This window comes from Adiantum capillus-veneris, chromosome 4 (assembly GCF_014529385.1).
Source record: "Adiantum capillus-veneris isolate H3 chromosome 4, ASM1452938v2, whole genome shotgun sequence".
NCBI classification, from domain to species: domain Eukaryota; kingdom Viridiplantae; phylum Streptophyta; class Polypodiopsida; order Polypodiales; family Pteridaceae; genus Adiantum; species Adiantum capillus-veneris.
In genome coordinates, this window is record NC_140934.1 from 113,114,540 (window position 1) to 113,125,681 (window position 11,142).

General features: G+C 40.4%; 1 protein-coding gene across 4 annotated transcripts; it reads left to right on the plus strand.

The window, feature by feature from the left end:
- Positions 1–6,754: 6,754 nt before the first annotated feature.
- On the plus strand, positions 6,755–8,782 carry LOC147459821 (zinc finger A20 and AN1 domain-containing stress-associated protein 2-like). Of its 4 annotated transcripts, XM_086511023.1 has the most exons (3): positions 6,776–6,913; positions 7,015–7,125; positions 7,968–8,782. In XM_086511023.1, exons 2-3 carry the CDS (start codon positions 7,042–7,044, stop codon positions 8,508–8,510), a joined length of 627 nt encoding a protein of 208 aa, XP_086367149.1. In that variant the 5' UTR covers positions 6,776–6,913; positions 7,015–7,041; the 3' UTR covers positions 8,511–8,782. The 4 variants fall into 4 exon arrangements, with proteins under 4 accessions (XP_086367150.1, XP_086367149.1, XP_086367148.1 ...); XM_086511024.1 differs by lacking the exon at positions 7,015–7,125 and having other exon boundaries at positions 6,755–6,913; XM_086511022.1 differs by lacking the exon at positions 6,776–6,913 and having other exon boundaries at positions 6,922–7,125.
- The last annotated feature ends 2,360 nt before the right edge of the window (positions 8,783–11,142 follow it).

Here is an 11,142-nt window from a genome sequence, read left to right on the forward strand (position 1 = left end):
TACAACCACAGTGAAATCAAATTCCAAAAGAATGATGAACCATCTCACTATTCTTCTTATGTCGCATGGCTTGTTGACCAAGTACAATAAGGCTTGGTGGTCCACAAAGAACACAAACTTGTTAGCTAATAAATAATGTCTATACTTTTTTACGGCATAGAACATTTATAATCCTTCCCTTTCGGTGGTTGTATAGTTTTTCTCTGCCACATTCAATTGTCTACTAGCATAAGAAATGGGAAAATCAATTTTTTTCATCTCCTGGTTGAGCTAGTATGCACCCAATGGCAAAATTGGATGCATCTACATGTATGTGGAATATCTTATTCTAATCCAGTGCTTTCAATATTGGGGCTGAAGTGAGAGCTTGCTTAAGCTTCATGAAGGATTTTTCACACTCATCAGTCCATTCAAAGAGTATAATCAAGCTGTACATGGGTTTTGTAATTATAGCGTATATGTAAATGAATTGTCTGTAATATCCACAATGTCCCATGAAAGCTTGAACCCCTTTGACTGTAGTTGGTCTAGGCAATTCAGCAATAACATGAATTTTATCCATATCAGTAGCTATGCCATTTTTAGACACTTTATGTCCAAGAATTTTTCCTTGTCTGTCCATAAATGTGCACTTTTCAGGATTTAAGCAAATCCTATAAAGTTTACATTTTTGGATTACCTTTTTGTGGTGTTCAAAGTGATAAGCCCGGATTGACGAATGTACATATAGATCATCCATATATACTTCCAAGAAATTTCAAATATATTCTTTAAAAGCATGGCTCATCAGTTTTTGAAAGGTGGTAGGAGCATTAGTTAACCCAAAAGGCATAGTCCGATAGGCAAAAATACCCCATTCAGTTGCAAAGGCAGTTTTATGTTGATCTTTGGGATCACCAAAAGTTGCTTGTATCGCGAAAATCCATCTAAAAATCTGTAAGCTTCTTTTCCTGCAACTCTTTCTAAAACATGTTCAGTGATTGAAAGAGGAAAGTTGTCTCTAATGGTAGCTACATTCACTTTCTTGAGATTGACACACACTCTTAATTTTTCATTTTTCTTGGGTACTACCACAATTGGAGACACTCAATCTGTGTGTTCAATTTCATAAATGAATTCAGCTTCATATAGCTTTTCTATCTCTTCTTTGATCTTTCTGGAAAATGTTTCATTATCAGTATATGGCCTCTGTCTGCTTGGTTTTGCATCATCTCTCATAGGTATGGTATGTCGACAGATTTTTGGATCAACACCCTTGAGATCCTTATAAGACCAAGCAAAGATATCTCGGTATTCTTTCAGTAAGCTTAACAAAAGCTCTTCTTCTTCTTTCGTCGGGTCGTTTGCAATGTAGACAGGTTTATGCTCTTCTCCTAGTTTGGCCTGATCTATCTTTTTTGCATTTTTAAGTCCTTCGTAGGACTCGCCCTGTTTTCTTAGTTCCCTGACAGGTTCTTCGACTATAATCTTTCGGTCTTGGAGAGTATATTTCTTAAAATGGGATGGACCACTCATTACATCTTTACCTTCCTCCTCGGTGGTTCCATTTCCGTGGTATACATCTCCTTTAGAGCTTTCTTCAACTCTTGATAATTCTTTTTCCGTTCAACTCGTGTCATGGTTGAATCCTTGTCCTGGTATTTAGGTTTTGCTTGAGTTTCCCTTCTCATTTTTCTCGATGTTTTTGATATTTCTTGCTTTTCTTTTGAAGGATATCTACACGTGATTTTATCTTTGACACAATCATGTGCATCTATATGCATCAAAAACCGTGTTCTACTCGAGATTGATGACATGGGTTTAGATTTCAAGTTTTTGGTGTCTCTTTTTCTTCTAAACCATTTCTGTCTTCTCGGTTTCTGGTTTGGAAAGTCAAAAAACTTTTCTTCCCCTCCTTTCATGAGTAGTTTAGCTCTCACATGCTCTTTTTCCGACCCCAAATGATATGAGGTAGCTGAATGTTCTTCTAACTTGTCTGCTGCATCATAGTAGAGGTCTGAAAGACTTGTTGACCTTTCATTAAGTCCTTGGGCTCTTGAATTTTGTCTTCAATGTGAAGGGTTGAGATCATTTGTATGGGAATTATGTCATAGCCGTCCTCATTGTAAAATTGAGTAGGCATAGACGTATTTACACACGCATCCATTGTTGCTAAAATTTGAGTCCACTCAAATGGCTCAAACAAGTGCTCCGGAAAGGGTTCAGGTACATAAGCTTCATCTGTGCAATCCCTTTCTCAAATACATTCTTCTCGTTTTAAACTCCCGTTTTCTGAGGCTCCACACATCCAAATAGGTGTGTCTTTGTTTAGCTAAGATGGAAGCTTCGTTTCAACCGAAGAGACTGAGTCAAATTCTTGTATAAGTGTTTTCAGGACATCTCTATAGGTGTGATCTCTTAGATTAACCCTTGTTATTGATTCCACTTGCTTCAAGTACAGGTAATTCTTTTTCCAATCTAGGATGAGTCGTACTTTTCGCATGAAAGGTATTCCCAGATTGATTTCATAATTGAGTTTCTTCCAAAGTCCACTATTGCAAAAGTATGTTGATAATCAATTCCATAGAAACTAACTATCACTTTTTCAAGCAGTCCTAATGGTCTTTCAATGTGTCCATCAGCCAATTGCAATTTTATTCGAGTTTGTGTAATGCCTGGGTTTCCCCGTGATTCCCATACTGCTTTCGTGGCTATGGCTATGCTTGCCCCACTATCCAGTATTGCCATGGTTTCTATATCATTAAATCTCACTGGAAGGGTTGTGTTTCCTTCTTCCCCTTCGTAGTATTCTCCGACTTTGTTCATTGGGACGGATCTAATCTCTTTGTTATCCGATTCGTGTTTCGATTTTCTCAAATTTTTCACGATTAGACCTGTTATCCCCACCTTCTCTAGAGTTTTCTGTAGATCGTTCCATAAATATGGTCTGATTTTTAACAGTTCTCCTGAAGTAAGCGTGCATTGAATGGGTGTAGACATGATTGAATGGATGTTGTCTACCTCTAGGGTCTGTTCTGCTCTTTTTATCTGAGTGGTTTTACACACTATGGATTCGTCTTCATTATCTCCCAAGTAAGAGGGTAGTGTTTACAGAGTCATTGGTTTAGACATTCAGGAAGCTTCAGAGCCGTAATCCCCATACAAGGATTGTACATCCATGTCCATATCAGGAGGTAGATTATCTAACCAAACTTCCTCTATAGGAGCTGACTTCAAAGTTAGGCTCCCATCATTAATCTCTCTAACTTTTTCCCATAAGTGTCCTGGCCAGTCTTCTTCCACGAACGGAATTCCATCTAAGGCATCTTCATTGTCCGGCACTATGAGTTCTGGCTCTTTAGTTTCAAGGTGGGTTTCTACCACCACTTTGGATTTCTCTTTACTAGTTCCTACCAAGCTCCTCAAGTTTTGCTATACTCTCGAGCTTGGGTTTTTGTTTTTCCAGCATCTCTTAAGTAAATTCTTACCAGATTTTGATAAGCTTCAAGATTAGCTGCTTCCATATCTTGAGAAGGATAGTTTTCCATTTGTTTTCCATGTTTTGGCCTACTTTAAGTCCCGCTTGGTAAGCTTCCAAGGCTGCATTGATTGGCTCAAAAAAAAAATCTACCAAAATTGATCCTCCAGATTTCACCGTGGTTTCCTTGATTTCACTTCCAGATTCTTTTACTTTTTTCTGGAATAGTTTCTTGGCTTTCTCCTCAATTTCAGTCCTTTGTTTTTGTTTCCTTATCTCATACCTCTGGCTTCTTCTTCTCTTGGTCTTTTAAGAGGAAATTTTAGTATTCTCCGAATCATGAGAGGAGTTATGTTTCTTTTTCTTAGCTTGGGCTCTGGTGATTACCTTGATTGGAACAATAGGTTCACTCTCCGATGAGCTACTATGTATCACTTGGACTACGTTCACTACTACTTTACACTTGTTTAAAGGATTTTTTTGACAATCTTCAAGGAAGTGTCCTCCCTTTTTGCAACATTGTATACAAAAAGCTTCACTGGCTTAATGTTCTTGTTTGGCTCTAGGCATTCATCTTTCCAGTGATCATCTGCACCACAGTTAGGTAGTTTCCAGTCCTTGGCTTAATCATGGGCTTATCATCATAGGGGGTCTAACACCTTGATTAGCTACATAGTACATCGGTGCAAACTCTGGTGTAGCATAAGTCACAGGTTCTTCCATTGGAGGTGGATGTGAATTATACTACTCTTCTTCTACCATTATTGTAGATGGACTAGGCTCAACATAGGATGTAACAAGCACTAGTGCTTGTTCATCTATGATCCCCTCTGAATGCATGTACTTTATAGACAGTGCATTATGTCCAGGATATGGAGGTTGTTGACCCAAAATGGGTTGAGGTCTTTCCATACCCATTGGTGGTCTTTGAGCTGGGGTCATATTAGGTTGATATCTGTGCATGGGTTGTCCTTGTGGCCTCATAGGCACATATTGAACATTTCAATCATACTTTGGTTGGTAATAGCACTCATTGGTCTCATGGTTGGTCCATTTACCCTCGATTGCACACCATTTTGCGACCTAATTGGTTGTCCCTCTTGAGGTATCCCTTGCCCTGGTCCCCTCATAGGTGCTTTTTGCATGTTATTCATCATTTCATTCATCCTTTTGAGCATGTCTTCTATGGCTATAAGCGGTGCTACACCAGCCGTTCCCACTTGTGTTTGTTTGGTGGATATTGTTTTCTTGCTTTGATTATCCTTAGGGACATCTTCTTAATTGAAAATATCACAATTGTCTCCCAAGTCAATGGCTTCCGATACACACTCTTCTAGGGTCATATGTTTCTTGCTATACAATATAACATGAAGTTCTTTGTTTAGCAGACCCCCTAGAAACAATGATACGAATCTTTCTTCTGTAGGTATTTCTAGTTTTGGGCATCTTGCAATGTATTGCTTCATTCTAGTTTCACAATCCCTAATAGACTCGCCTTGTTTCTATTTGAAGCTATAGATTTGAGCTACCGTATTATGTTTGATCCCCGTTTTGGAACATGCATCTACAAATCCTTGAGCTAATGTATTTAAATCCATGATTGACCTTGGTGGAATGTTTTGGAACCATGTCAGTGCTTTTCCTTCTAATGTCATTCCAAATCCCTCAAATTGAGTGTAGGAATCAAATATGCATTTTCTCTTAGCACTTGCTTAAAGCTTGCTAAGTGGTCATATGGATCCTTAGATCCACTATATTTTCTGACCCATTTTTGAAAATCAACTGGTTTGACACATCATTTGGTTCAACTCCAGGTCTCCTGACAGTTGGTCTTGTCCTGAGTCCTTCAAACCAGTCTGTTGGAAATAGTGACTCATGTAGCCCTGGACTGGCTTTAGTGTCACCGGGTTTTCTTCGTGATGAGGTAGGTTTGGGTTTTTTAACATTACTCCCAAAAGATCTCTTGCGGAGTTCCTCTTTGGGAATAGTTTCTGGTCCTTGGCCCAATATCCAATCTCTTATGGAGTATCCTTGGTATTTGGTTTGTTCCACCTCCTCAAGACTCATCATAACAAAGTTATTGTTATAACAATCCCTAAATAGGTAAGTTGGTAGATCTGTTGAACCCTTGTTTTTTATTTTCAAGATATAGACGATCTTCATGGATGTTAATTGTCCTGATTTGGCATGAGAAGTCCATAGAAGATCTTTGACGTTTCTTTCCTCCCAACAATAGCTCTTAACCAAAAGCGAGGTGATAGTAGAGGGTACCAGCTGGCGTTAATTCCGTAAAAAAACGGAATCTCAATTGATGCCAAGCAATGCAGCGGACGATTGACACATGAGACAGGGTTGTGAGGCCGCAATCGAGGTAGAGCTGTGAGCGACAGACGAGCCTGCAGAGGGCGCAAGCGAGGCAAGGGAGTCGACAGCAAACGGCCTGGCTGCTGTGGGGGCGCAGACGGCATTATTCCCAAAAGATCTCTTGCGGAGTTCCTCTTTGGGAATAGTTTCTGGTCCTTGGCCCAATATCCAATCTCTTATGGAGTATCCTTGGTATTTGGTTTGTTCCACCTCCTCAAGACTCATCATAACAAAGTTATTGTTATAACAATCCCTAAATAGGTAAGTTGGTAGATGTGTTGAACCCTTGTTTTTTATTTTCAAGATATAGATGATCTTCATGGATGTTAATTGTCCTGATTTGGCATGAGAAGTCTATAGAAGATCTTTGACGTTTCTTTCCTCCCAACAATAGCTCTTAACCAAAAGCGAGGTGATAGTAGAGGGTACCATCTGGCGTTAATTCCGTAAAAAAGAGGAATCTCAATTGATGCCAAGCAATGCAGCGGACGATTGACACACGAGGCAGGGTTGTGAGGCCGCAATCGAGGCAGAGCTGTGAGCGACAGACGAGCCTGCAGAGGGCGCAAGCGAGGCAAGGGAGTCGACAACAAACGGCCTGGCTGCTGTGGAGGCACAGACGGCATTTAGTACGTTTTTCTATGTGTGTGCGACGCTTCGTAGCAACGAAACTGGAGTGGCGGATTGGCTAGCAAAGTCCCTTGCGAGTGATTATTCTGCAGGTCGTGCATATTCGAATCTTGAGTAACCCTTTTGTAGAGAGAGAGAGAAAGAGAGAGTTCTGAATTCGAAGGCCTGGGGCAATGGTATCTAGAAGAATCGAAGCCCTTGGGCAATGGTATCTAGAGGAATCTCACAATGAAACGAATATAATACCAACGCTACCAGTATGTATAGGCATGGTATGCTAGCTCACAACCAAAAGCGAGGTTTATTTTAGCTTTTGAGTTAGCAATAGTCGACTTATAAATCTTTACCGAACCCTCGGGGACAAACAACAAACGGTGGTGGCATTTATGGCTTCGAGGAAGACAGGACCTACCGCCACGCCATAGCAGCGCAGCTTCCGAGGACTCCCTCTCTCTCTCTCAGGTACGCTCTCCTCCCCACTCAAGTTCTCTGTTTCGATCTTTCCTTTCAAAGCTTACATCTACCTTTGCCTGCTCGAGGGCCAATTTTATGTGATCTGCAAGAAAGAAGAGGCACAGTTCGACAGATTTATGTCAAGGAGAGCTTTTGAAGCTTCCATGGCCGAATCTCCCAGCGTTATTCTCCTCAGGAAGGCCTTAGAGATCCATGCAGAGGTGACAGCGGGAACCTATTCTTCTTGCTTTTTCTGCCTCCATGGGAAGATTGAAGAGGCATGAGTGTGGCATGCCATGAGACTACTCATCGAGCCCGTTTCTGGACAGCAAGTGTGCCTTTCCTCGTAAAACTATCTGCACAGATCTCTGTGCATTGGTTAGTGCCTTACATGTTATTGAGGCTCAGCTAGATTGTTCCCTGGTGACGTATCCTAGGGAGACGAACCTATGTTTTGTATTTGATTTGCAGAAGCCTAATGTTCGCTTCTAGAAGTTGTAGGTAATCTGTTGGAAACAATTCAGAAATATTGAAATAGGTGTTGCATGAAGTGGATAGTCATGAGTTCTGTTAGGCCTTTTACAAGGCTGCCCGGCTCCCCGCCAATGCAGAATTCTGAATGCAGTGCAAAACTTGCTACTTGATGCTTTGGCTGCAATTTTCCCAGTATAATGAGCAGGATTTTCTTTTTAAAGGTGGATGTTGGAGAACGTTTGAATGGGAATGGTTGTGAAGCAGTTTGTTATGTCTTTGCCAAAGGGACAAAGCGTGAGAGAGCTTCATCGGTGACACCATGTCCATCTCATGCATGTAAAATTGTGTGGTCATTTTTCAGACACACATGCAAGAAAGGGAACTACTGCATGATTTCATAAACAGATTGTTGTTTGTGGTGGACTTTCATCCTTTGCTTTTGAGAGGATAGGATCTGTGTTGTTTTCATCCAATATGAACCTGGAACTGCTTATTATTTTGTAGTCTATCTTGCAGTGTCTATTATAGTGTGCATGCAAAGTAATGCGTAATGCTTAAAGGTTTTATGGACGTGGTTGTGTGTTTTCAGATCCTTATCAGAATGGCACAAGAAAGCTGCAAGGTGGATGCTGATGAGACAGGCTGCCAGCCACCGTCGGAATTTCCCATGCTGTGCTCAAACAATTGTGGGTTTTTTGGGAGTTCAACTACCCTGAATCTTTGCTCTCAGTGCTACCGAGATGTGCTTCTGAAGCAGGCTAAAGTAGCAGAAGTAGCGGCCGCAATGTCAGCGGTTCATGCACACCCATTATTGGAGAATGAGCCGCATCAACAAGCGGAGATTTCAGTGGAGACAGCTTCAAGCAAAGGTGCAATAAGCGAGGCAGGAGCTACCTCCTCTGAGGGTGCCAAATCACTTGCGGAGCAGCCCTCCCAGAAGCCTAACAGATGCTTGACATGCAACAAGCGTGTTGGGCTAACTGGATTCAAGTGCCGCTGTGGTGGCCTCTTTTGTTCTCTCCACCGCTACAACGACAAACATGACTGCACCTTTGATTATAAAGCTGCTGCCCAGAACTCTATCAGAAAGGCTAACCCTGTTGTCAGGGCTGATAAATTAGATAAGATATAAAGCATGCCCATGCCCACTCTGCCATAGAAATTCTTCTTCCTCTATTTAGGCTGGAGAAAGTACAATCTTATTATCTTGTAAGCATCAGCGTTGGATGCGTCATTAGCTCTCAATCGGCACAGACTGGTGAACAAGTTGTCCCGCCAATATTCATGCCTGTCTTTTACAGTTGCTCTGCTTTTGTACAGCCTTTCCTAGCCGATCATACGGTGGGATTATGTATCTTTGGTTTGTAAATGGGGTCTTCCAAAATAAGCAGCTCAGCTTGCTCACATGAGGGAGATTAATCTTGCAAGGTGAGCTGAGTATTTCTATTGTGAGCTGTTGCTTGTTATTCTAATGATGAGTGTGTACATGTGGATATGGGAAAAAGGTTGCAGATTTGAAACCTCCATTTCTCATACTTCTTGGAGTGAAGCGGTTGCGGAAAGGATCTGGCTCTACAGATGATGCATTGGAAAAAAGTTCCGTGCATTCTTTTCTCAATGTATATGAACATAGTGTTTTTGGCACACAAATACAAGCCAGTGTTTGAAGTAGCTACGAAATTTGAATCAATGCACAGCAATGAAAATTATAGATTTCCACAGGTTCATGAATGTGATACGCATCAGAGGCTGCAAAGGTTCTGGTAGTACGCACTTAGTGCATTACTATGTTTGGATACGTTTACTCCTGACATTTGAAAAATATGACTTGCGACCTGTACATTTATTTTGAGCGAGATTGAGGGCGCTTACAGAGAGGTCCACAACTTTGGCTATAGGCTATTTATTTGGGTAATGGATTTCATCTTCGACCTTGTGATAGGAAAAAGATTTGTCAACTTTGGGTGTTTGGAATTGAAAAATAACTTGCCACTGTTGTTTGTCAGATTGTGCTCTTAAATCAGTTAACACTACAAGGGACTATCAAGACCAATACTGAAGTGGTTGAATTGGCCCTCGGCATAAACCTCTGAAAAAGTCTTGGGTATGTTTGTCGGTATCAGCATTGCTATACTCGCTGTGAAAGCGATGCATATATCGATGCAATAGACCATAAATTGTGATACATATCGACACCTGCAGGTGTAAAATTAGTAAGAATTCAATCTCTTGAAATTAGGTTTTGGTAGAGCAATGTTACCTCAATAGAGAATTAGCTGCATGGAAGAATGGTAAAGGAATATCAAATCTATGAACACAATTAAATGTGCATTGGAATTTGTCTAGAGGTATTCACAAATTTTCCAGTGAAAAATATCATATTAGCCATGACTCAGTGAGAAACATTCCTTGTCCCTTGAAATCAGACATATTTAATCATTCCTTGTCCCTTGAAATCATAGAGCATGATATACACTACTAACCAATCTAAAGCTATCCAATTCTAGTCACCAAACACTTTTAGGGTTTCTAAACATCGATATGCGTGTCAAAAATAGCGACTGGCGATGATGCAAAAAACACGGTGTAAGGTCAAATAATGAGTGATTTTTCTTAGATGTGATCCATTCCAGAGTCCAAAGTTTTACGAATGGCACTTTTTTGATACTTTTGTTACCTACCAAGATAATATGTGCTGCGAGGACAAGGGTTTGGGCAAGGCATGGCAAGGGGCTACGAGACTAGTGGCGTGGAGAATGATAAAGCAACTCAGCTCGTATCCTCGAGCCATGCCTTGCCCGGATCCATGTCCTACATGTGAATTTGAAGGATTTACCGCTAAGGCTTACTTTAATTCTAGCTAAGGCTTACCGCTTGCTCGGACCCTTCTCCTCACATGTGAATTTGAAGGATCTCTAGCTAAGGCTTACTTCAATTATAGCTAAAAAACCATTGGTCCTAGGCTAGTGAATGAGAGAGATGTTTTATTGTAGATAATACTTCATCCAAGATATCTTGGGTGGAATAAAACATGCTATCACAATAAATGAAAAACTTTCTAATGTACTAGTATAATCTAGATGAAGATGATTTAGTGTTTGTGGTGAATGTAGCATCACATCTTCTTGGGAAGCTTACCATGAGGAAAAACTAAAGTCAAGTTCAATCTCCTATACCATGTTATTTTTGAACCTTAAGCTCAAATAAAGTGACATTGTATTTGCTTAAACAACCTCGTCTTTGCTTATTTTGTTTAGACTGTCAATGTTAAATGGCTACACTAAGGTAGGCAAAGGTTGAATATCAAAACAATTAAAATTGACTGCAACATGAAGAACTCTAATCCAAGATGGCTTCATCACTTCTTGCTTTTAACTTTAACATGTGCAACCCCCCTAATCCTAGCATCAAATTTTGATATGACTAAGTTTATACTTTGCCTACTAGCGTGTAATCTTTCGGTATGTGCCAATGCAATGATTTTTTTCATGTCTTTACATTATGCTTTCAAGGATTAAAACTTACTGAGAAAACAATATTAGCCAATCCATATCAATGTGAACATTAAGGGCTGCAAATATAACAAATTGCAACCCCTTGCTTATGCAAATTAAACTTGCATCTAGCTAAAGGCATATATGCATAAGATTCAATTATGTGCACACATGCACTTGCTTGCCAACACGTGGTGTTTTGACACAAACTGTTTGGTATTTTACTCACAAACAGTTACATGGCATACATGTATGCAACATGCAACAATC